Source organism: Zeus faber, assembly GCF_960531495.2.
Source record: "Zeus faber genome assembly, chromosome: 2".
NCBI lineage: Eukaryota > Metazoa > Chordata > Actinopteri > Zeiformes > Zeidae > Zeus > Zeus faber.
Window position 1 is genome coordinate 29,310,371 of NC_137189.1, and position 27,435 is coordinate 29,337,805.

Consider the following 27,435-nt stretch of genomic DNA (forward strand, 5'->3'; position numbering starts at 1 on the left):
TTGACAGACAGTAAGCAGTCAAAGAAAAAAGCCTAGGAATAATAACAATTCTAAAATGGAATAACAATTGTAATAATAATAATAATAATAATAATAATAATACTAATAATAACAACAACAACACAAATTTGGTTGAAAAAGCAACAGTTTCTCCTTTATCAAATGCTTGTAGTCAACATAATTTTCAAATATACTGTTAATATATATACATATATTTATATAAAAATAATCCACAGTTGACGTCACCATTAAAGGCACAGGGCTCCGGATCGACGTAGAATGAGCGCGACTGACCTGCCGACTTTGAAGAGCCGTGCGTGCCGGACCGGCCGGTGTTTCTGTCGCCGATCCGCTGCTAATCCCTGGCTGTCAGTGGCGCAACGCTGCGCACATGAACCAGTCCGCCATGGCTGCTTCCGCGGATAGGATCACGCTGGGCCCGCTGGTGGCTGCCATCGACCAGGGAACAAGCTCCACTCGGTTCCTGGTGAGATTCTGGATCCAAATGTGGGGAAAGTCGACCGCGGCACAGGGGTCGTGACGTCATCCGTGTGTTGTTATGCTAGGCATGCTATGTGACACTCTAGCTCATCTAGCATTACAGCAACCTGGGACACACGTTGTAGTTCATTATGTGTGTTAACCTGCACAATTTACATTTGATTTATCCAGTATTTTGGTGTGAGCTATTAATATGTAGGTTTATTGTATATTGCCATTTTCTTTAGCATATTTTTAGTTGATGTTTACGTTTATTGTATTTTTATACACTTTTCTGTTATGTCATTATTATTATCGTTTTGGTGTGAGCTGCTGTTTAACTGTCTAAAGCTATGCTGCTTCATTTGACTTTTTTTTTTCAGGTGTTTAACTCTAAAACGGCAGAACTCCTGAGCCATCACCAGGTGGAGATTAACCAGAGTTTCCCCAAGGAAGGGTACGTGAAGGGGATCACTCGTCTGTATTATCAACCAGTGTTTGCCTCATAGTTATCACCCACCAGCCAATCAATCAATGATTAACTGACAACAGCTTTATTAGAATATTTGAGACATTCAATTCAAATAATTTTACTAGTCCGTTTGGTTAGGACCTTCATCTTTGTCTGTGGAGGCAGTTGACATTACTTAAAAAACACACACATTTTTATCGATGGCCTTTATTGGCCTGTAATGTAGAGAGCCCCTTCACAGCAAAATTACCTATTTGGCTAATGTGTACTGCAATAAATTATTTTATTTTTTTCTAGTCTGTAATGTTTCTGGATTGGGGGGGGGGGGGAATAAATTTAAACAACATTTAAATAGTTGATGACACTGATTATGGTCCTTCTTGCAGATGGGTGGAGGAGGACCCCAAAGAAATCCTACACTCTGTGTACGAGTGCATGGAGAGGACGTGCGAAAAACTCACCCAGCTCAACATCGACATCTCCAACATTAAAGGTATATTCGCACTTTTAAAGATTAATAATATTATTCCAGCCATACTCATGAAACAAATTATTTTTGATTGCTCTAATGTCATATCACTATTATAACACCATAGGCTATTAATAAAAACTGTTATTATATTGTAATTATAATTAATAATAATGAATAATTTTTACCCTATATACCCAGACCAATAATTTAAGTCTAGATATATATTCAATGACAGTCGTGCATAGAATTACATCTGTATGTTCTGTATATTTTTATATATTTATTTTATTCTGTTAATTTTTCATAACTTACATAAATTAAATTTTTTAGTGATCATTTTTTATTTTTCTTCTTTTATTTTTCTCTTTCTTTTTTTTTACAATGTGAATATTCCATTGAGAAACACAGCAATCCTCAACAGGACAAATGAATCGTCTATGATAGAATAAACTCACCCTACAAACACGCTCAAACTGACCTGGAATATTACCCACGATAAAATGTCACTAAGATGAATGAAAGTAAATAACACTATTCTCATGTTCTGCAATGATTATTGAGATATTTGATGATGTATTTCTAGCAATTGGAGTGACCAACCAGAGAGAGACTACGCTGGTTTGGGACAAGGAAACTGGCGAGCCCCTCTACAATGCCATCAGTAAACATTTAATTTACAAACCCGTCCTAAAGCTGGCTTCACACCATCTCCGAAAACTCAACAGTCAGATATTCACCCCTCGTGGCTGCCTGAACTATGTCTGGGTTTTGCATCACAAAATGTTGTTGTTCCAGTACAACAGGGATTAGTTTGCTCAACTGGACATTTACCATGTTCCATGAATGAGAGTTAAAAAATTCCTTTCTATAGTTTTTATACAACGTGCGAAAAAAGACATACACAGAACTCACTTATAGGAAAATGTATTCATTGATAGTGAATGTGGTGGTATCCAAGATTAGTAATGTAATTTATATTTGAACGCGCTCCAGAGCCTTGAACACCGACGGAAATTCCATGCCGCTGGGGGGCGTGCAACGCCGTGCAATGGATGCAGAGCTTACCGTAGAGCGTCACAGCTTCTCACATGCAGAATCTCTCCATAGGAATGAATGGACTTCGGCTTTGTTGTTGTCATTTTTCGGATTTGGTGTAAAGCCGTCTTAAGTGACACTCATTCATCCACCTTCGCACACTCTATCTGGGACTTTATTTTACTCGTTCACTCAGTCACTTTAAGTGCCCCTTGTCTGCAGTATGGCTGGACCTACGGACCCAGTCCACTGTGGAACGGCTGATCAACAAAACCCCCGGAAGGAACAAGAACCACCTGAAGGTTAGCCATAATTTCTTGTCTTATTCCAAGGATAACGTCAGTATGTTACGATTTTTATTTTTTAAACGTGAACCTTATTTTTCATCAATTGGGAGTCAGAGTGATCGGCATCAGAATATTTTATTTTATTTTATTTATTTTAAATTAGCCAGTATTAAGAGAGTAGCTTTAGACAAAGAACTTTGTCGCGATTGCCCCAAGTAGAAAAAATGACTCGAGTTTTCCTCTAATGTGTAGGAATTATTTGTTTCGTCTTGTCTATAAAGTTTGTACAAAAACAAACATACGTTTTGGGGTATCCGGATTGCCTGTTTTTGAACAGCCATTCATCTTAAGAGCCTCTTTAAGTATCAGTACGTCCAATTATTTTACAGGTGTAGGAATTAGAATTGTCTGAATTCTTCTTGTTTCTCACTAAAACTGAATAGGACACCTGTAACACTGTTTACTGTCTGTTTACGCCACAAAACAGTCAGGATGTCACTTCAAATCTTTCAATTCTGTCAAAATTATTTATCTTGGTGGAATGCTAAAAGTAAACCAGTCACATTCAATATGAATTATGCCCAATGTCTCTCCCTAGACCTCAATTGAGTCCTCAATGATTCTTTTCAGTTTGTGAGTCGAAGAATAACTCACTCGACAACTTTTTTTGTGACTGACTGAGGACTGACTCACAACCCCTGAATCATTAAAAAAATGTGTTCACTTGAGTCTTTCATCACTGTCTATTAGAAGGCCCTAATAATAAGCACAGTACTATATGTTTCTGACATTTTGAGCGGTTAAAAGAATAGTGGTGTAGTGCCGTGGGAATATTGCATTGTAAAAAGTGTTGCATACGAACCGCTCAGAACGCTCTTGAGTTAGCTTTAATCTGTGTGACAGTGTTCTTCTCATGGTGGTTTTCCACGCTCCGCAGCATAAGACGGGACTCCCCATCAGCACGTACTTCAGCGCCGTGAAGCTGCGGTGGCTCATGGACAACGTGCCCAAAGTACAGGAGGCGGTGCTGTCCAACCGGGCGCTGTTTGGCACCGTGGACTCCTGGCTCATCTGGGTGAGACTCTGCGAGTTTGGAGGTTGTTCTAATGTGATGTTGAGAGTTCTGATGTTCCCGTTAATAAGCTTTGGTGTTGGAGTTGACTTCCTGTTGTGCTTTTGGAATGCTCCTCAGTGTCTGACGGGCGGGAGGGCAGGCGGTGTTCACTGCACGGACGTGACCAACGCCAGCCGCACCATGCTGTTTAACATCCACACCCTGGACTGGGACCCTGAGCTGTGCAAGTAGGCAGACACGTTCCATTCTATTTAGATAATATGTCAGAGTCCGAACAAAGTAGTTTCAGAATCATCTTGTGGGCAGTAGGGTAAGATAATGAAGTGGATTAAGTTCACAATTAGCCGTTGGCATTACATTTTCTTCTTAATTTTACGATTATCAGTCCTGTATCCAATGTTATTTATAATTAAACAAATTTTACGATGTGTTGTTTTTTTCCCAGATGTAGCAAACAGATCATGTAAACAATGATTTTATTTGACTTTTTTGTATGTTTGTAAAAGTTCTCTCTCTTCCTTTTTTTGCCCACTAGATATTTTGATATTCCAATGGAAATCTTGCCCAAAGTGAGAAGCTCTTCAGAAATATACGGCCTCATGGTAAGCGTGTTTTTAAATGACCGGCGTCAAAGATAGATAAATTGGTGTTAAATTTCGGCTTGTTTACCACACAGAACACACATTTAACATTTCAATTTCCCTGATAGCTCACATTGTAAATTTGTCTCTTTTTTATTATTTTTTATTTTTATTTTATTTTTTTGCAAAATTTCAATAAACCTATTTTTATAATTAATTTTCCCACTCTCGAAGTAGTATAATTTCCGGCAAATTGCCTGTACGGCTGTGAATGGAAGTGTGTGGGAATGGAAGCAGTAACATTGCGGTAAAGTAGGGGTGGAGCCTAATCCAAATAAAGCACAAAGTGTTTTTTACGAATATTTATTTAGTACAAATATAACAAAAATATATTTGTTTTACCTCGGCTGTAAAGGCGATTAACCGAAATGCATCCAGTCTCTATGGAGACTGTTTTTTTTATATCCTTCTATTGTATCTTCTTCTTCTTAAAATTGTCCATCAGACCCTAGACGTGTCTTTTACAGTTAGGGGTGCGGTGCAACCGTGTGGTGGCATCGGGCGGAGAATGTTCCTTTTCCGGAAGCAGAGAGTGTAGGACAGGTTGAAAATGATCACACTGACCTAAAACCGATTCTATTGCCTAGTCTTACGGGATATTAGATTAGATACCTGGTGCGAGCATTATATGTATCTGTATCGGTCATCTACAGTGGGGGAAATAATTATTTGATCCCTCACTGATTTTTTTTTTAAGTTTGCCCACTGACAAAGAAATGAACGGTCTATAATTTTAGTGGTAATTTTTGGTAGGTTTATTATAACAGTGAGAGACAGAATATCTAAAAGAAAATCCAGAAAATCACATTAAATAAAATATATTAATTATTTTGCATTTCATTGAGTGAAAGAAGTTTTTGATCCCCTATCAAAACATGACGTAGTACAAGACATTTCTTGTAGTTGATTACCAGGTTTGCACACATCTCAGGAGGAAAGTTGGACCACTTCTCTTTGCAGATCCTCTCCAAATCTTTAAGATTTCGAGGCTGTCGCTTGGCAACTCCAAGCTTCAGCTCCCGCCACAGATTTTCTATAGGATTAAGGTCCAGAGGCTGGCCAGGCCACTCCATGACCTTAATGTTCTTCTTCTTGAGCCACTCCTTTGTTGCCTTGGCTGTATGTTTTGGGTCATTGTCGTGCTGGAAGACCCATCCACGACCCATTTTTAGTGTCCTGGCTGAGAGAAGGAGGTTGTCACCCAGGATTTCACAGTATATGGCCCCTATCCATCTTTCCCTCGATGCGGTGAAGTCGACCTGTCCCCTTAGCAGAGAAACACCCCCAAAGCATAATGCTTCCACCTCCATGCTTGACGGTGGGGATGGTGTTCTTGGGGTCGTAGTCAGAATTCCTCTTCCTCCAAACACGGTGAGTCGAATTGATACCAAAGAGCTCGATTTTGGTCTCATCTGACCACATCACCTTCTCCCAAGCGTTCTCTGAATCATTCAGGTGTTCATTGGCAAACTTCAGTCGGGCCTGTACACGTCCCTTCTTGAGCAGGGGGACCTTACGGGCGCTGCAGGATTTTAATCCATTACAGCGTAGTGTGTTACCAATGGTTTTCTTGGTGACTGTGGTCCCAGCTGCCTTGAGATCATTAACAAGCTCCCCCTGTGTAGTTCTGGGCTGATCCCTCACCTTTCTCATGATAATTGATATCCCACGAGGTGAGATCTTGCGTGGAGCCCCAGACTGAGGGAGATTGACAGTCATTTTGTGTTTCTTCCATTTTCGAATAATCACGCCAACGGTTGTCTCCTTCTCACCCAGCTTCTTGCCAATGGTCTTGTAGCCCATTCCGGCCTTGTGCAGGTCTACAATCTTCTCCCTGATGTCCTTAGACAGCTCTTTGGTCTTGCCCATGATGGAAAGGTTGGAGTCTGATTGATTGATTCTGTGGACAGGTGTATTTTATACAGGTAACAAGTTGAGACGGATGTATTTTATACAGGTAACAAGTTGAGACGGATGTCTTTTATACAGGTAATGAGTTGAGATTAGGAGTACTTTCTTAAAGCGAGAGGACTTATCTGTGGGAGCCAGAAGTCTTTATGGTTGGTAGGGGATCAAATACTTATTTCACTCAATGAAATGCAAAATAATTTATATATATTTTTTTATGTGATTTTCTGGATTTTCTTTTTGATATTCTGTCTCTCACTGTTATAATTACCCTACCAAAAATTACCACTAAAATTATAGACCGTTCATTTCTTTGTCAGTGGTCAAACTTACAAAATCATTGAGGGATCAAATAATTATTTTCCCCACTATATGTGGGAACACTCCATAAGGAACTTTTCCGTAAAGGAGGCTGTGTGTGAACGGCTACCTACTGCCTTTGCTGTTTTTTTTTTTTTTTTTTTAATCTAGCTAGGTAACTGATTCGAAGTGGGTAAGGGGCTTTAAAGAGGTAATCCATCAGATCATCTGTCCCACAATTCCATTGGAAATTAAAAGTTTGCCACTCAAGGTGGTGGGGATATTTTTTGTTCTTTTTTTTGTGAATGTTCATGCATCTCGACAGTTTACCGACCACAACTTCCTACGCTGCTTTAGCGAATTCACCTCGGCTTCTTGCATGTGACGGACCCTGCCACCAACAATGTAAAACGGCTTGTAGAGGAGCACATGCACAACACAAACGCCAGATAAATAAAGTTGAAAATTTTAGATTATTCAGCAAAACAGTCACTCGGTAAATTCCACTGCATGGTCAGTGAGATAAACCTTGCTATCAGGAACAAACTGACACCCTATTTTGCAAAATAGGAGAAAGATGAAGTGATGCACTTTTTAACGGTGACACAGCAGTTTCTCTTTGTAATTTTGTCAAGAGAGAGTTCTTGAAGTTCGGGGTTATCTTGTGACTACGCCCCTAGTCACATGACTTATCTGCATACGCATTTATGCATATGCATAAATGCAATATACATTTACATTTTCGCTCACCAGAGGCGTTGCTAGAATGCAAAGACATCAGGGGTTAGCCCAAACAGGCTCAAGCCATTTTGCCGCTCTAGGCAAACTGTCGATAGCAGGGGGGCAAAGAACATGTCCTCATCACGCACGGTGCTTGTTTCTTTCTAAAAGGAAACAGAGTAAAATGAAATAACCTACTTCTACAATTAAAACACACTTTTTGGGGCACTAATCACAGCGCACCATCACTAGTGCGTACCGTGGGTACGGTTTGTACCGTTAGAGAGGGACAGATCGAGGCGCAGAACCGGCACTGCGGGGCTGTTTGAGGTTGGGGGCTATTCATAAATCATTCGGGCCACTGCCGCTGGCATTCACAATTCACATTCCTTAGTGAGCACACCAGGTGCCCACAGACAGAGCAGATAAGAACATATGGAGCAGTGGGTGTTAGATTGGACCTGAGAGAAGGGGGGGGGGGGGGGCATTTCAGTGTGAAGTAAAAACAGGAGGCATTTGGCTTTACTTCAGCACATATGGTAACTTGGTAATTTTCCATCACAAATCTCACAGATTTTCACTTAAATCTAAAAAATGTGCACTGTCATGAAGAAAATGGTCAGGGGTCAGCGGAAACTGTGTTTGCCAGTCGGGGCCTATTTTTGAAGCTTTCTTCCCTTAGTGTTCCTCGTCATTCCACTGTCTCGTAAATGTAACTCACCACAATTGTATTGTTGATGTAAATACACTGTTTAATATCACATCTGTGTGTCCAGTGTGAGTCAAAGGGTTAACTCTGTGGTGTGACTCTACACAATGGGTTTGTTTTTTATTTTTATTTTTTGCTTTCAAGTTGTTTTCAAGTGCGTGGACTTTATCTGAGGAACTGTTCAGGCATTTCCATGTTTTCTGTCTTTCCTTCTCGCTGGTAGAAAATATGCTCTAGCTGGGTAAGTTTCGACCTCAGCCTGTTCCTCTTCCTCACTTTCCTCGCTTTGCTTGCTGCCACCCAAACGCTGCATTTCCAAAAGATTAAAGGTGGTTTAGTTTAGTGGGTTTTAACTGATGTCATTATCCGTTACTATGACAAGGTCTGGGTATCAAAATCCATTCAAAAAAATAATAACGATGATTTGCTCTAACTCAAGTTCTATCATCAAAGGCGACGCCCTCTAACCTCGTCGTTAATGGCTTCCTCGGCGCACGTGCACGCCCTGCTGAAGATTTTAATGTACCTATCAGCCTATCAGCTCTGACCTGCTGCTATAAAAGGGCGGTGCACCCACCGTTGTGCTCCCCAAGGATCAGCGACCTCAGGAAGACAGCAGGGCAGGATAGGCTAGAGGGCTTGGCCTATGATCATAGAACTTGAGTTTGAGCAAGCTAACTATCGTTCTATTTCACATAGGCTCTACCATCTAGCTTCATCCTTATTGGCATGAGGCAAAGCCAGTTGAGTCTACACCCTGCTGTCAAGCGACAAGGCAATAGAAGGTCTGTGATGTATCTGGATTGGCAGTCAAACCAATCATGCGCTGGAACTGTCTATCCTCATTTGCATATTTGGATAAGCAGGTCTATGATGTATCCGGACAGGCGTTCAAACCAATGATGTGCTGGGACTGTCATCCTCATTTGCACATAAGATAAGCAGTTCACACAGACTTACGCAACGGAGGCATTTGTCTTCTTGTTAGTGTGGAGTGGCGGGTAGAAAGAGTCAAGGAGTTCCTGATGTTTTTCGTTATAAAAGCTGGGTTTCAACATAGCTTTACTCAGATCACCATTCATTACAAAGCAGCTAGGGTCCACAGACAGGGCGGCCAGCTCCCCCACACGTTTAGCAGACATCAGGGCAAGCAGAAGCGCTGTTATGACAGACCGCTGGATAGTGTCAGTCGATGCTCACCTGTAGGAATGTAAGGATATGAATTTTCATAGTACTGTACTTATGTACAAAAATACTTCGGGGAAACAGTATTTTTCCCAATTCATTTTCTATAAAATTAATAGTTTATATTAAAAAAAGAGCACTGGCACTGGAAGGCGCTTGTCGGGGCTCTCATTCACAGGAGAGGCAAGATAAGCGACAAATATATATATATATATACACACACTCACCAGCGACTTTATTAGGTACACCTGTTCAATTGCTTGTTAACACAAATAGCGAATCAGCCAATCACATTGCAGCAACTCATTGCATTTAGGCATGTAGACATGGTGAGGATGACTTGCTGAAGTTCAAAACCGAGCATCAGAATGGGGAAGAAAGGGGGTTTAAGTGACTTTGAACGTGGCATGGTTGTTGGTGCCAGATGGGCTGGTCTGAGTATTTCAGAAACTGCTCTCCTACTGGGATTTTCACGCACAACCATCTTTAGGGTTTACAGAGAATGGCCCGAGAAAGAGAAAATATCCAGTGAGCAGCAGTTGTGTGGACGAAATGCCTTGTTGATGTCAGAGGTCAGAGGAGAATGGGCAGACTGGTTCGAGACGATAGAACGGCAACAGTAACTCAAATAACCACTCGTAACAACCAAGATATGCAGAATACCATCTCTGAACGCACAACACGTTGAACCTTGAAGCAGATGGGCTACAGCAGCAGAAGACCACACCGGGTGCCACTCCGGTCAGCTAAGAACAGGAAACTGAGGCTACAATTCGCACAGGCTCACAAAAAATGGACAATAGATGATTGGAAAAATGTTGCCTGGTCTGATGAGTCTCCATTTCAGCTGCGACATTCAGATGGTAGGGTCAGAATTTGACATAAACAACATGAAAGCATGGATCCATCCTGTCTTGTATCAACGGATCAGGCTGATGGTGGTGGTGTAATGGTGTGGTGGAAATTTTCTTGGCACACTTTTGGCCCCTTAGTACCAATTGAGCATGTTTTAAACGCCACAGCAGACCTGAGTATTGTTGCTGACCATGTCCGTCCCTTTATGAGCACAGTGTACCCATCTTCTGATGGCTACTTCCAGCAGGATAATGCACCATGTCACAAAGCTCAAATCATCTCAAACTGGTTTCATGAACATGACAATGAGTTCACTCTACTCCAATGGCCTCCACAGTCACCAGATCTCAATCCAGTAGAGCACCTTTAGGATGTGATGGAAGATTCGCATCACGGATGAACTTATTTGAAGATGTGAACTTTAATTCAACTCACCTTATGTTCCCGCTGCATGGCAGCAGACTGCCAAATGTTGTAATAATCCATCCAATAAGTAATTTCGCCAAGCGCATCATTCAGCCAGAACTACTACGAGGAAAGGCTTACAGTTCAGAAGCATGGTTGCTTGACACCGTGGTGTACCTTATAAGGGTATACGTTACACACCTACTCATCGGTACAGTACACATTCCTATACCCATGTTGGGGAGAAATAGCGTGACGGGGCTGGAACAGAGGATGGCTAAGCGCTGGTTTTTCACCAATACCCTTATGACAGATAGAAATAGCCGATGCATATGTCTTAACAGTAGAAGGGAATTCCATGTCCAATAACCATTGGAGATAGGAAAGCATGAACTCCAGAGGGCATGAGGACGACCTCCACTTCCCAGTGTACTGAGTGTTGGCAGAAGCTGCCCTGGCACTCTATCGTATTAATCGCCACAGATGACAAGCCCTGTTGTAGCTTCAATCTCTCAGGTACCAGCCACCAGTGGCTGACTGAGAGTCAGGTGCTGTTTTATCATTCCCTGTGCCTGAGAGATGTCACCCAGAAACCTAGGTATTGGCCATGGTTTGTTTGCCAGTAACTGGACCAGCTCCTGTAACGAAGGTGCGGATTTGCGCTCTGGGGCTACTAGAACGAGGCACGCGCTCTTCGCTGTCATTCTTGTTAGCAGGCGGTCTATGAGGTGGATCGGAGGGAACGCCTATAGTAGCCCATGAGGCCAGGGTGTGTGGACAAAAGCATCCATTTCCAGTGGCGGTTCATACCGGTGGTGAGGGGAGAACCAGAATGGGCACTGAGTGTTCTCCCTGGTTGCAAACAGGTCCACCCGCGCTTCTCCAAAACTGCGCCAGATCTGTCGAACTCTGTCCGGGTTTAGGTGACATTCGCTCTCTGATGGTCCCCACGGGACATCGGATCAGCCCCTGTATTCTGGGAATGTAGTGGGCTCTCAGGTTTTGGAGGTTCGCATGCGCCCAGTGCCACAGTCTGGACGCTGGGCGATGCAGGTTCACCAACCTCCGTCCTGTCGGTTGAAATAAGCCGCCTCCAATTGCTGTCTATCCTGACTAGAATGTCGCGGTTCTTTAAAAAGGAGGCAAACTGTTGCCGCCCCAGCTGGACTGTGTTGAGTTCCAACACAATGTGTTCAAACAGAGAATTCGGCTGCCACCCCCCCACTGCGAAGGGGTGGCACGCTCCTCCTCATCCCGTCAGAGACACATCTGTGAAGATAGTCAGATGACTGGGCATCCTTCCCAGGGGTGCACTGAGGGACAAAACCCGGGGCTCTCCCCTATGGTTCAGCTCAGTGCCGATTGTGGTTGGGGTCGTCAACAAACGTGCTCTGTGGCACACAGAAGTAACGACAACTGAACCATTTCCGGATAGGACGCATGTGAAGCAAACCCAGCTGTACTTGCGTACAGTCTGTGCTGCTGACATCAGCCCTAACAGCATAATGGTCACTTCCTGCATATGGCGCCAGTGTTCCACTGCTGCCACAATAGCGTTCTGACATGGAGCTGTCAGTGTGGCTGTCTTGGATAAAGAGCCCAGATGAATGCCCAGATACTGTAATCCACCCACTTTCTGGTAAGTGTGTGTGCCAGTAGGATGGTTAGGGAGAAGGAGAGGGAGAATGCCTCCAAGTGGAGGATGCCCTTCCTCGCTGCTGCTGAGGGAATAAGCCCGGGAAGTCGTTGCGGAGCTCTGGGTCAACCCGCCTCCATGGGGTTACCCACCTGGGTTGCGATGGATGAGCTTGTGGAGGTTTTACCTAATGGAAGTAGAACAGAAGGAGAAGATCCTGCTTGAGATCCTCCTCCCCTGCACCACACATGACAAGAGCCTCCTCCAAGTGGAACACTGACCACCGGATCTTTGACTGCCTGTTTGGCGTGGAGGGAGCCCAGGCACTGGCAGGTGACAAGTATGCTGGGCATCCCTCACACAGCTGCCCAAGGGAGCCTGGCCCTGAAAATGGCTGTTGTGGTGGGACAAGAGTGTTGTTAGAAAATCTTTGGGTACTTATTTTATTCGTTCTTTAGCGAATGGTTGCTGAGCAGAACTTTTTTTAGTTCTGCTCCCCACTTTTTTAAGTAGCAGGTTACAGCTAATAGGCTGATTGGTACGCCTATGTGAAATATAACTTTTTACACATTTTATACACTACATGCAACTCATAGTCAAGAGGTAAAAATAGCATAGCAAATTAGCAAAATGCATTTAATAAAATAGATAAATATTATTATTGTGTTGATCTTATTGTGTGACGGTGTCAAAAACGAGGGTTGGGTATCGAAATCCAATTAAAATTGATAACCTTTATTTATACAGCACCTTTCATACACAACATGCAACTGAAAGGGATTTACATTAAAAAAGAAACAATAAAAATAAAGCAAACAAAGCTAAATTAAATAAGTACAGTTTTTATTTCCTTTTATATTATTTTTTATAAATATATAATATCATTTTTATTATAGCATTTATTTCAAATGATTTTGCACGATGGTGCCAAAAAGATTCATTGGCATTCAATAACAAAGTTTAATAATGAATTAGTTCATATCTTCAGTATGAGGAAACCAAAATAAAACCTTTGTACAGTAAATAGTTATGTAATAGGATAACTTTTTTTTTTTTAGAAATTGCTGTTGATGTTTGAAGTGAGGAAGAGATTAAATCGGTTTTTTTATTAAAAAGCCATACGATGACAAACAGTATTTTCATTATAAAAATCTAATTGTTATTGGATTGTTTAGGGAATGGGATCAAGTTCACTGTACTATATTGAACACCCAGCCCTAATTATAACAATTATACTTGCCATTAATTAGTTGAATAATAATAATAATAATAATAATAATAATAATAATAATAATAGAACAGTGGTACCTTGACTTACGACTGTAATTCGTTCTATAAGAACGGTCGTATGTTAAAACAGTCGTATGTCGAAGCAATTTTTCCCATATACACCACGCTCATTTTTTTCTATGATTTCCTTCTTAGTTTCAATGGGAATCATTGCCTTTTTCTTTTTCCCATCATCCTTCTTCTTAGGAGTCATCATGAAGGCTGAAAAAAAAAAAAAAAAACACAGCAAAAACACAGTAAATATAAAAAAAAGATTGATAAGCCACGAACTACATGCACACACGATGTAGGTCGCCCGCTGACTGACTGCTGACTGACTGCTGACTGCCCACCGACGCGCGAACTGCAAATTTCCACGGTCGTATCTTGGAGCAGTCGGTCGCAAGTCGATACAAACTTTTTGCGACTATCGCCACTCGTATCTTGAATTAGTTGTAAGTAGATGCAGTCGTAAGTCGAGGTACCACTGTATTATTAAAATAACTTTATTATTAAGAAGAAAAATGATTACACTAAAATAATAATAAAATAAAAGTTCTAGAATCATGGTAACAGTTGTTGATTTTTTTTTTATATTGTTAAACTTCACTTGAATTTTCATTTCAGGTTTTAAAAACATCAACATTGTATTTAATATTACACACACACACACACACACACACACACACACACACACACACACACACACACACTCTGCTGGATATAATCCTTTTGCTGCATGGAAATGTACTGGATGGTCATCGCTCATGCCCCCACCACCTCCCAAAAAATTCCCGGAAATCCCCCAACCTGCTGCTTCCCATCGCCCAAACCTCTTCACTCTCTGGGTTTTTTGGAAATATCTCCTGTTATGGGGTCCTGGTCCCCAACATGACTACAGTGGGAGTGAAGATGTTTAAACTTCACTGGGTCACAGTGGCTTTATTTTTATTTTCCCTTGTGATGAGTTTGTTGTTAAAATATGGTTTTATCATCAAATTAGTATGATTAGTTTGAGTCAAAGAAAATATAATATATATATTTTCACATATCGGGAATTTTCTAGTATTCGAGGCCTTCGCGACTTCAAATGCTCCCTCCAAATGATACATCAAATTCACATGTTTCACAACAGTTTTGTAATATGCAATGTGGGATCTCTGCATCAGTGATGCATCAGGGTCGTCTCTTTTTTCAGATTCTGTTCTTGACGATTCACTCAGTAAAAAAAATAATTGAATCATTCAAATTCTGCTACAGTTATTGATTTAGGTGAAAAATGTTGCAAAGTGGATCCCAAAGAATATTTCCGTCTAATTCTCTCAAAAAATGTTTATTTTGGAGGAAACATGTACACTGTGAATCTTCTGTTAAAATAATTTATTTTAGTCACATTAATTATGAATTAAACCAAATGCCTTCACCCATTTTAATGAAGGCCTCAGTAATTATTATTAATTGTTCAATTTGGGCAAAATGAAGCTTTACTAAGGAAGGGAAAACCTGTTATTTTTAAATTGTATAAAACTGTTAAGTATTTGTACATGATTTGGGCATAACTTCCCTTTGGATTAAACTTCACTGAAATTCAAACAGGAATGACGCTTTCTTTTAATCAATATTCTGAAATTGTTTATTTTTATTATTATATTCTTTTTCCAGAAATCAGGTGCTCTTACAGGTATTCCCATCTCAGGGGTAAGTTGATCAGTTTTAAAGTTTAATTCAATCACGTCCATACCACCTCTACACCTCTATTGTTATCATTTTAAACATATTTACTACACTCAGTCCATTAAATTACTGCTGTTTTCAAAAGTAAACTAATTCTTTTTTAATAAAGACCTTCAATAGCATCACATATTTTTTCTACTTAATCTTGTATATGCATATTTTTATATTCTTTTTAATTTGCAGTTGCATTCAGTGCAACGTCAAAATAAACCTGATGCCCATTCTAATTTGAATTAAAATTTTGGAGTGATCATAAACACCACCAAACAGATTCTTGACTGTTATATGTTTATATTTTATTTAATTTTTCCAAACCAGTGTCTGGGGGACCAGTCGGCTGCTCTGGTTGGACAGATGTGCTTCCAGGAAGGACAGGCCAAAAACACGTATGTCTAATGTTACTATTATGGCACCCCTCTGGTGTGTCTTTATTGGCGGTCCGGCCCGAACGGCAGGAACTATTGTTTTTGCTTGGATTCTTATTCTTCTGACATATCAATGTCATGTGATTATGTCTGCGACACAGAAACCGTCTAACCCATGGACACGAATGAATGACATTTGTATTCCGGGCTGTCCACACATGCTGTGGTCCAAGTTTGATCTTCATTGCATTATATCTGTAGAAGCAAAATAGAAAAAAAAGCTTTACCGGAGCCTACCGGGAGTAGACAAGCGAAGGTACCAGGGGTGGTGGAGCGGGGCGCCTTGTGACATCATCATCATCCAATATCGCATATGTGTGGAGGGCTCTGGCTCTGGGGTTTCTTTTACATGGGGCACGCTGTGCTCAAGCCTCCAGTCGTGTGTGTTGGTCACTCTGCGCAGGATCTGCGGCAGGTCAAAACGAGAGACAGCAGGAGGTGATGCTGCGTTCCAGGATCGGTTCCCACCTCCGCGCAGATGCTGCGAATTCCCTACATTGTGTTCTGATTCTGTGAATCATCTCTCTCTCCAGCATGACCCGAGCGCAGCAGAGAGATGACATCATCAAGTGGCGACTTAAACTCTTAAAGGCACAGTGTATGCGTATCCCAGTATAGATTATTAAAACACAAATTTAAACGAATTAATACAATTTCACATTTATCTGGATTTCTGGTGACATTTCAAACAAAAATAAGCGGTGACGCTCTGAAATGTTCACAAGAGTTTGAAGTGATCATATACTAACCCCAGGTTTGTATATCTGTCGGAGCAGTTAGTAAAAAACTTTTTTTTGAAGGAAGGTACCGGAAGTAGACGAGCAAAGGGACTGCAAGTGTTGGAGCAGAGCGCATTATGACATCATCATCCAATATGGTATATATATATATATATATATCGGTGTTTTTGCACTGCAGGAATTTTTTCAAAGTTCTAAGAACTTTTGGAGGAACCCTCCCTTTTTGTTGTGTCCGCACTGCAGGTACTAGGAACGATCGCAGTTCTTAGAACGCCGTTTTGAGGGACTTTTTTTTAGCTCCTACTCCAGGGCAGGGACCAACTGGCACATGAGGAACATTCATTGACGTAAGTTTGCATGTGGTGAGTGGTCCAGACGTAAGTCCACAGTGATTGGAATAAGGAACTGGGTTGCTTATTTCTTGCCTCAAATTTGTTCAGAAACAGATTTTGGTGGACTGATAAGCTGAATTCAGTGAAAGTTTACAGAGAATTACAACACAGAACTCGTGCTGAAACCCCACTGGCTTAAATCACTTCAGCGTTCCTACTTGCGGTGCGAATGCAACCTAAAAAAAGCTCCTTGAAGATATAGTGGGGCAAAGAACTATTTAGTCAGCCACCAGTTGTGCAAGTTCTCCCACTTAAAAAGATGAGAGAGGCCTGTAATTTTCATCATAGGTACACCGACTATGAGAGACAGAATGGGGGGAAAGAATCCAGGAAATCACATTGTAGGATTTTTAATGAATTAATTGGTAAATTCCTCGGTAAAATAAGTATTTGGTCACCTACAAACAAGCAAGATTTCTGGCTTTCACAGACCCTTTCTTTAAGAGGCTCCTCTGTCCTCCACTCGTTACCTGTATTAATGGCACCTGTTTGAACTCGTTATCAGTATAAAAGACACCTGTCCACAACCTCAAACAGTCACACTCCAAACTCCACTATGGCCAAGACCAAAGAGCTGTCAAAGGACACCAGAAACAAAATTGTAGACCTGCACCAGGCTGGGAAGACTGAATCTGCAATAGGTAAGCAGCTTGTTGTGAAGAAATCAACTGTGGGAGTAATTATTAGAAAATGGAAGACATGCAAGACCACTGAAAATCTCCCTCGATCTGGGGCTCCACGCAAGATCTCACCCCGTGGGGTCAAAATGATCACAAGAACGGTGAGCAAACATCCCAGAACCACACGTGGGGACCTAGTGAATGACCTGCAGAGAGCTGGGACCAAAGTAACAAAGGCTACCATCAGTAACACACTACGCCGCCAGGGACTCAAATCCTGCAGTGCCAGACGTGTCCCCCTGCTTAAGCCAGTACATGTCCAGGCCCGTCTGAAGTTTGCTAGAGAGCATTTGGATGATCCAGAAGAGGATTGGGAGAATGTCATATGGTCAGATGAAACCAAAATAGAACTTTTTGGTAAAAACTCAACTTGTCGTGTTTGGAGGAGAAAGAAAGCTGAGTTGCATCCAAAGAACACCATACCTACTGTGAAGCATGGGGGTGGAAACATCATGCTTTGGGGCTGTTTTTCTGCAAAGGGACCAGGACGACTGATCCGTGTAAAGGAAAGAATGAATGGGGCCATGTATCGTGAGATTTTGAGTGAAAACCGCCTTCCATCAGCAAGGGCATTGAAGATGAAACGTGGCTGGGTCTTTCAGCACGACAATGATCCCAAACACACCGCCTGGGCAACGAAGGAGTGGCTTCGTAAGAAGCATTTCAAGGTCTTGGAGTGGCCTAGCCAGTCTCCAGATCTCAACCCCATAGAAAATCTTTGGAGGGAGTTGAAAGTCCGTGTTGCCCAGCGACAGCCCCAGAACATCACTGCTCTAGAGGAGATCTGCATGGAGGAATGGGCCAAAATACCAGCAACAGTGTGTGAAAACCTTGTGAAGACTTACAGAAAACGTTTGACCTCTGTCATTGCAAACAAAGGGTAAATAACAAAGTATTGAGATGAACTTTTGTTATTGACCAAATACTTATTTTCCACCATAATTTGCAAATAAATTCTTTAAAAATCAGACAATGTGATTTTCTGGATTTCTTTTTCTCATTTTGTCTCTCATAGTTGAGGTGAACCTATGATGAAAATAACAGGCCTCTCATCTTTTTTAAGTGGGAGAACTTGCACAATTGGTGGCTGACTAAATTCTTTTTTGCCCCACTGTATATAGGTCTCGGGGGACATCCCCAGTTCCTAGCTCCCTTCAGGATCCCTCCAGAATTGGTTGGTCCCAAAACGCCTGATGTGGATGTTTGACTCTGAATGTTCAGAACTGCCAACCACAGTCTGGATGAATATGCAGATGCTGTGACGTCATATAATTGGTGCAATTTCTGCAACTAAACTGGACCCTGTGCATTTCTGCCTGCAGCCATAGGTGTTTTCGCACCGCAGGAACCTTTTCATAGTTCTAAGACCTTTTTGGAGGAACTGTCCCTTTTTTGTGTCCACACTGCAGGAACTAGGAATGATCGTAGCTCTTGGAACTCAGTTTTGTGGTACTTTTTTAGCTCCTTCTCCAGAGCAGGGACTAACCCGCACAAGAGGAACCATCAGTGATGTAAGTTCACAGTGATTGGTCCAGACGTAAGTCCACGGTCCCCTGCTGGTCCCTCGGACTGAGTCCACCCGGTCAAGTTGTATCGCTCTGGGTACGGACCAGCCCACGTTCACTCAGTGGTAATACTTTTTTTTTTTTAACAACAATATAAATTGTATTTTTAATGTAAATGTATTTATTTTATTTTCCAACATTCATTGAATTAATAAACATGCGCCCTGTAATCTCCGTGCGCTATCCTGAGCCCGTGCCTTACGAAAGTCAGAACTAACCTTTAAATTAGGTCTTGTAGATCTAATATGAGTGAAGATCCAGCAGCTGGATTGCTTATTTCTCAGCTCATATATGTTCAGAAACAGATTTTAGTGGACTGATAAGGTGAAATAAGTGAGTTATGGAGTAAATACAACACAGAACTCATGCACATAACTCTATTCCCTTCTATTTTGTACCCCCACTTTGTATTATCTTTTTGAGCCATATTTAATTGTTACTTATTTATTTATTTATATTATTCTATTCACTAACTGCATTACGTTGTAGGGATCAGCTAGTTTCAGTTAGTTGCTAGGTAGGAATTAGGTTAGCTATTATGTTCGGTTTCGTAACTATTGTGCATAATCTATGGGTGCGTTGTAAAGACATTTCACTGCATATATGTATGAAAGTATGTATATGTATGTGACAAATCTCTTGAATTTAATTAAATGCTGAAACCCTGTTGGCTGACATCACTTCAGAGTTCAACTGCGACGGAACACAACCAGAAAAAAAGCCCTTGAAAGTGTCTAGTTCTCTGGGGACTTCCCCAGTTCCTAGTTCCCCTCAGGGAGTCCCCAGAACTTTTCGGTGCAAAAACGCGTTGTTTTTTGGGGTCCAGCCCCAAAAAGGTGGGAGCCCTATTGTTTTTGTTCAGAACAAAATGGCTGTTGAAGTGTCTGGCATTCAGACACCTTTGAACCCACAGACATGAAAAAATGGTCTTTGTATTTAGGGCAGTTCAGACATGTCGACGTCCGAGTTAGATCCATATTGGTCCATTTTTGTCTGAGAAGTTAAGAAAGAAAAAAAAAAAAACTTTTCTCATTTCCCGAATGGTCATTCGATAGCACTGTACACTAGTGATTGGTCACAAACAATCGTCTCCACGTCATTGCGTCACTGGTCACGTGAAATCGCCCTCCTCCTAACCCGAGCCCGGTATGGCCCTCATCCCCACACAAGGAGAGCAATTAAAGAAAGAAGCTGCGATTTTCACTGACATGTGGTCTGAAATGGTCGTGGAGCGTCCCTCGGTGCGCTGCAAATATCCTCCCATATAATCACAAGAGTGCAGATTCTGGAATGTTTTGGACTGTTCTACTATGTTGACTATTGTTGGACTACAATGATGATTATATTGTATATTTAAATGTATATAATATATCGTCCAGCCCTAGGAGGAGCCATCCCTTTCTTTTGTGTTGATTTATGGACAATCGGAAACCTGTAAGACGTACCTAACATGACTAAACTTGACCCTGTGTATTGCTACCTACAGCTATATTTAGTATTATTATTATTGTTATTATTTCCAAGCATATTATGATTTATATTATCAATATTATTATTAGTAGTAGTAGTAGTAGTATTTTCAAGTAGAAAAAAAACATGTACACAGATATACTGTATGTAACAAACATTACAGCAAAAGATAAAACAAATATTGCAGAAAAATGAAAGCAACAGAGCCATTTCTACTTCTTCTTATTCCCTACGTCCAGGTACGGGACGGGCTGTTTTCTCCTTCGCAACACTGGACCTAAGGTACAGTTTACACAGGATTTACTCTACAAGGGGTAATTAACCAGATAGGCTTTTGTTTAACATACCCTCTACTTCCTATTTTGGACAACAAGTAAACACAGTCAGCCTTGCAAATGCTGCTCCCTGTTAACCTGTTTATATGTGTACATTTTACATGTGTATTTTATTTAATTTCTATTTTTTTCTTGGATTATCTTCCATTGCCATGGTTCTTATGGTTTTATTTTTTAATGTTCAGCCTGTGATATCTGACCATGGCCTCCTGACCACGGTGGCCTACAAGCTCGGCCGAGACAAACCAGCCTGCTATGCACTGGAGGTACCTTAGAACCAGGAGCATTGTTCTTTAATGTAATTTAAATGTTCTTTGTTTTTACCAAACAGTTAAAGTTTAAAAGTATAATCCAGTTTTCTGGGAAACTTGCTTGTCGTTCTTAAACAAATTCAAGTTCAAGGGATTATTTGTCACAACTATATACATACGGTCATACAGATGAGAAGGTCAACACCAATTTCATCCCTGTGTGTCCAGTGCTCAGATGGCAACAAGGTTGCACGCTAACTGTGTTAGCGCAATGCATGGCTGCAGGTGGGATCAGCTAGCCTAGTTCTTGTGAGATTAGGGAAAAATACACCTTCCAGCGTCTCAAAAGCAGTGTCTTTTTGAGTAAAAATAAAAACATAAAAACCATCAACTCAACACGTTGGGGCTGTAGGGTTGCCAGGTCAGTTAGTCAGTCAGTTAAGTTTTGTTGGCTGTAAAGTTCTTGCTCGAGCCGTAGCATCTGCCCTATATCTGGCAACCCGCCTCAGCTCGCTTGAAGCAGCATTTCACAGCTGATAATCGCAGATGGATGAATTGTATATTTAATTTAGCTTGTCCGGTCCTGTCCTCTCCAACAATCCATCCAGTCTATCCAACACTGTCAAAATACAGTCAAAGAAACACAAGGATGAAATCAAGTATTGACCTTCTCGTCTGAATCTTGGTAAATTTCCCAAAATACTGGAGTACCTATAACTTTTAGTACTCGCTGTTGTTTAAGGCCAAAGATAACTGCAAAGGGAGTCATTTTAATGTGTACATGTGAATTCCATCGGCAGGGCTCAGTGGCCATTGCTGGAGCCGTGGTACGATGGTTAAGGGACAATCTGGGAATCATCAAAACGTCCGAAGAGCTTGGTATGTGCCCAAATTCAATTAAAACAGTCACATTAACAGTTTTTAATTGGACTCTTTCTGGGTTAAATTGGTTTTCTGAAGTGAATAGTGGATTAAACTCATGGACCTCTTTCATTGTTTTCCAGAGAAACTGGCTTCCTCAGTGGGGACGTCCTACGGTTGCTATTTTGTTCCTGCATTCTCTGGCCTGTATGCCCCTTACTGGGAACCCAGTGCAAGAGGGTAGGAACAAAATTTTAAAATATATGAAATATTTAGGATATTTTCTACTATTCATTATGTAAAGATGACATTCATTTGTCTCAACAGCTCACTTTTAGATGTAATCATTTTTGGGGTTTTGGAATATTCAAGCTATATAGTGAGAAGCCTACTGTAAAATGATTTCCTGTTCCCGCTGACATCTACGGTGACTCACTTTCGCTGTAGTTTGAATTAGTAAATTCCATATATGAGCCTTTAAATAATTGTGACTTTTTATTCTTTTTTTTTTGTCTCCACGTGTGCCCTAGGATCATTTGTGGGTTGACGCAGTTCACAAACAGGAGTCACGTCGCGTTTGCTGCGTTGGAAGCCGTCTGCTTCCAGACACGAGAGGTCAGTGTTCAGTCAGTGTTAATCAGTGGTGAGTCGTAGGGTAATCTTACACCCAATAAACTGATTCTGATTCAGAAAACGATGAAGTCCATTTAAAATCTGTGCACTGTGATATTTTCTGTTTTTCAGATCCTGGACGCCATGAACCAGGACAGCGGGATCCCACTAGCTCAGCTGCAGGTGGACGGAGGGATGACGTCCAACAGGGTCCTGATGCAGCTGCAGGCAGACATCCTCTGCATCCCAGTCGGTCAGTTTAACATTTAATCAATTGAAAATATATATATATAAAATGATATCTACACTGTGTATATATATGAGCTGTTAAAGGTAACGCTGTTAATTTTCCCAGTTTGGCCATAGCGTTTCCGAGCATGTTTTACTTTCACTTTCTGCGTTAGAATGATGGAGAAAGCAGCTGCAACTCTCCCTCTGGCAGTGGATGCGTACTAAAGCATCCACTGCTGTTCTCCCATTTCGTAATGTCTCCTTCAATAGATATTCAACAGATATTCTTATTTAAGTCTGCAATTCACAAGCAGAGTGGCTGCGTGCTTTCCCAGGATGCACTGGACGGGCAGTGGCAGAGCTGAGAGCCGGGTTGTATCAGTAGCGAGTTAGGGACAGTCTACAAAGATACTCAACACAGTTTTCAAAGTGCTTGATTAACTCTTTGTCTCCAAAATATTTTAAACAAAAATCGAATTACAAACTTTTAGATATGATGGCTTCATGTTGCACTGACTTCATTCTATATCCAAAGGGTTCCCAACCTAGGATCTGCTGCCCCTAGGGGTCCTCCTTGGAAATTGCAGGGTTTCCACCGCAAAATTATGATTGTTTTTTATTTAATCCATTTATGTTTTTTCTTTTATTGTTTTCTATGTTTCAATGTAGCATTTAATGTAAACAGCCTAGTTTGTCTTAGCAACTGGCTCAGTGCAAAGGAAAAGGAGAACGCTAGCAGCTTGTTTATGGTAAAAATTCCATTAAATACCTTTTGATAAAGAGTATTTTGTGTTTCAGTTCTCAATAATTAAATCATAGTTAGGCTAATGTTTAATGCACTACTTTGAGATCAATTAAGTTTTAATTTAATTACATTTTTCCAGTGAAGCCGTCAATGCCAGAGACCACAGCTCTGGGGGCTGCGATGGCGGCGGGGGCGGCAGAGGGCGTGAGCGTGTGGAGCCTCCAGCCTGAGGACTTGAGTGAGGTCACCTCTGAGAAGTTTGATCCACAGATCAACCCTGAAGGTATAACACTGCACACTACTTTTATTAACATTTTTTAAAGAAACATTTGTGAGATAAAACATTTTTGTGCTGTTTTTGTCAGAGAGCGAGTTCCGCTATGCGCGCTGGAAAGTGGCTGTTCAGAAATCCATGAACTGGGAAACGACGGAGCCCATCGGCAACAGCAATGGTAAACAAACGGTTAAAAAACAAAATATGGAGGTTTCCTGTGTTTATGTCTTTAAAGTGTTATTCCACATCCACAAATCCCAGAAGTCCATTGGAAACTGATCACAAATTAACTTATTGCGTTTCACGTGCCTGATTGTTCCATTCTTGGATTGTTCAACCAACAATGTGAAAACAGGGTTGAGAGCAGCAACATTCAGAACGCGAATACATTGTGTGTGTGTGTGTATGTGTGTGTGTGTGTGTGTGTGTGTGTGTGTGTGTGTGTGTGTGTGTGTGTGTGTGTGTGTGTGTGCGCGCACAGTATATATGTATATATAAATAAATAAATTGACTGGTTCGTGCTGCTTCCTCGATCAGGTGAAAGCAGCATCTTCAGCAGTGTTCCTCTGGGATTCTACGTCATCGGCACCATGTTGATGTTGATCGGAGCCAAATACATCGCAGGTGTGTGTGTGTGTGTGTGTGTGTGTGTGTGTGTGTGTGTGTGTGTGTGTGTGTGTGTGTGTGTGTGTGTGTGTGTGTGTGTGTGTGTGTGTGTGTGTGTGTGTGTGTGTGTGTGTGAAAAACAAAGAAAAATCATAATCGAAGTATTGAAAGAAATTACTTTTTCTTCGGACGCGCTGCAATTCTCCAACCACACCAACTGTTCGAAGCGTTATGGCTGTTTTTAGTTTTTTCTTCCTCCTTCACCAGGTCAGAGTTAGAGATGGTACAGTGCAGCTCCATGGAGGATGGAGCAGGAAAGGCTCCCGGCCGCAGCTCACCAAATCCACATCAAGGAAGAGGAAGTCTTCAGAACGACATGGGAATTTAAATTGGAGTGAAATTTCGACCTGGACGCTCCAGAGCCAGAGGGAAGTGTTTTTTTGCACAAGTGGGAATCTTTATTATTTTGTATTTTCCTCCACAACACGGACATGAACTCTAAACTGTGTGGACTGTGTTCCCCAGATTTTATTGTTGTTGTTATTGTTGTTATTATTATTGTATTTTTTTTTTTTTTAATTTTGGCGTTTTTCAGACTAAAAGTATCTGAAACCTGACAACAGCAGTACGCAGAGACGTGGTTGAGGACTTGTTAGAACCAGGACACTTCAGACGTCTTTTCATTCAGTTTGATCAGTATCGATCGACATTTGGAGCAGAAATAAGTGAAGAACTGGCGTAGCTTCATTCATTTCAGGAGCGGGTCGCTTTGTGACATCTTGCAAGTGTGATACCTAGACAGACGACTTGAGCCGGTGCTGTGTTTAAAGGAAACTCTGAAAACTGTACCTAGTGCTGCCTTTTACAAAACCCTGAAAACTATAATCATTGTAAAAGATGTTTCCGCACCGCAGGAAGCTCTAAGAACCACTGGAGGAACCAACGGTTCCTTTTGTGTGCGCTCTGCATGATCCAGGAACAACCGTAATTGTTAAAACACAGTTCTTGACGGATATTTAAAGTGAACGACAGAAGAGGAACATTCAGTGACGTAAGTGCACATTGAGACAGTCATATACACTATACAGTATACAGTACATATATATATTAAAGTGGATCTATTATACTCCTTTTCAACAAGTTAATATAGGTCTCTGAGGTCCCCAAAACATGTCTTTGAAGTTTTTTTTGCTAAAGACACCATTTAGATTAGGCATTCTAGCCATTATAACATGCCTCTATAACCCCCCTGTTCTCTCCGGGTTGTTTCAGTGTGTGCCACTTTAAAAGATATTGAGCTGCCAACAAATTTGAGGCGAGAAATAAGCAATCCAGTTGCTGCATCTTCACTCATATTAGATTCCCAAGGCCTAATTTAAAAGTTTGTTCAAACTTCCGTGAGGCAGGGGAACTTCTCCACTGCCGGTTGCACCACGTGGAACACCACACAGGGCTCATTGTTTAATTCAATTTGGAAATGTCAGAAAATAAAATAAATACATAGCAATTCAACAGTTTTTACTGGCCAACAGAGCAGTTCCCATGCTTAGGGAGTCTGGCAGCACTTTGTAGTTCTCCAGCCGTGGGTGGAGTTACGCAGATCGGGGGCAGTTCTAATGCTAGTTATTCTCCATGTGATAAAGGAAGGAGACGCAAATCTGAACAGGTTGTTGAATCACATGTTTCTGAAATAAGGACCCCACAAAAAACTAGGTTGTCTTATTTCACAGTTTGTGTGTTAGTAGGCCCATCAGAGACCCAAATGTATGTACTCAAGCACTGAAAAGGTTAGTTTTTCATGAAAGGTCCCCTTTAATATTAATATGATATATTAATATTATATTGTTTATAGTTTAGTTCAGTGTTTTTCTGACAAAGATGTGGGAAATGTGGGTGTCTGCTTTAATGGCGGTTAGGGTATTTAATTTTGTGTGAAAAGTCACATGCATGTGCTGAAATGTGCAAAAGATGAACAACTGTGATTTGTTCCTGACATTTTGTTTATTGATAAGGGTACTATCTGTGGTTTACACATTGGTTAGATTCATGCGTTTGATATGATAGAATATTATGATATGCATTCATATAGTACGATCAAGTAAGTAAAGTTTGACCACTTATAGTTTAATTTCTCACAGAGCTGCATGTTAATTTCTTGTAGTCAGGAAAAAAAACATGAGTTTGTGTTGCAGGCGAGCAGCTGGTATTTAAAAAGAATTATGCACAGAAAATGGGGAAAACAATATTATACAATATTTGATTCCTTTGTGTTATTAAAGTCAGTACTAAGTGAAGCAGCTTTTTCTAAATAGGAAAAGAAAAAATCACTAATTCGCTGAGCTCCACACAACCTTAGAAATGAGATTTGGTTAAAGGAGATGATAACTTTTTCATTTACATTGAATTTAGTGTGAGGATATGAACAGACAGAATGACTGTACTTAACGTTTTGTTGGAAATAATATTGTGTGAAGATGTTTCATTGACTTTAATTTATGAACTTTTTTCTTTTTCCAATGTTCCACCGCCACAGTATAATTTAAATTAAAATTGTTTATTTTAATGTTGTTCTCGTTTCTTTTTTTTTCTAAATTCCTTTAAGTGTCTTCATTTATATTAGAAATTGAAAGATTTGGGTGGAGAGAAGTTGAACTATTTTGTTGGTAAATACTTTGATTTTCAACTAGATTTTAAATTCAACATGTACAACTAACAAATATATCATATACAGTTATTTCCGCTGCAGGTATGGGTTCATCTATTTCATTGTATTGTGCATAAATTGAAACATGCTCTTGTGTCTTTTTATTTCCTGTGGCTCATAAATGTTATAACGCTGCAGCAAAAAAAAGTATTTTGCCAATTCACTTGTACTGGATTTTTCATTATTGATAACAAAGACGACTAAGGATTAATTTTTAAACATTATATTTAAATAGATTTGGGCTTTATTACTTGGTGAAATGGCCATTAAGCTTCAACAATCAAGAGGTCTAACTCAGTTAATAAATGAATGTTATTTTAAAACGATTCGTGCACCCACATGCGGCACAGAAAAGTGGCAT

General features: G+C 40.8%; 1 protein-coding gene across 1 annotated transcript; it reads left to right on the forward strand.

Annotated features, from left to right (window-relative positions):
• Positions 1 to 391: 391 nt before the first annotated feature.
• On the forward strand, positions 392 to 26,933 carry LOC307227478 (glycerol kinase 3-like; the record flags this gene model as incomplete). The annotated part of the gene is made up of 20 exons (XM_079996818.1): positions 392 to 487; positions 864 to 937; positions 1,339 to 1,445; positions 2,008 to 2,085; positions 2,682 to 2,761; positions 3,684 to 3,821; positions 3,939 to 4,048; positions 4,357 to 4,423; positions 15,112 to 15,147; positions 15,502 to 15,569; positions 20,695 to 20,737; positions 20,976 to 21,056; positions 21,842 to 21,920; positions 22,046 to 22,142; positions 22,433 to 22,517; positions 22,647 to 22,767; positions 23,630 to 23,773; positions 23,856 to 23,942; positions 24,302 to 24,388; positions 24,638 to 26,933. 20 exons carry the CDS (start codon positions 392 to 394, stop codon positions 24,646 to 24,648), a joined length of 1,689 nt encoding a protein of 562 aa, XP_079852944.1. The 3' UTR covers positions 24,649 to 26,933.
• Positions 26,934 to 27,435: the final 502 nt, after the last annotated feature.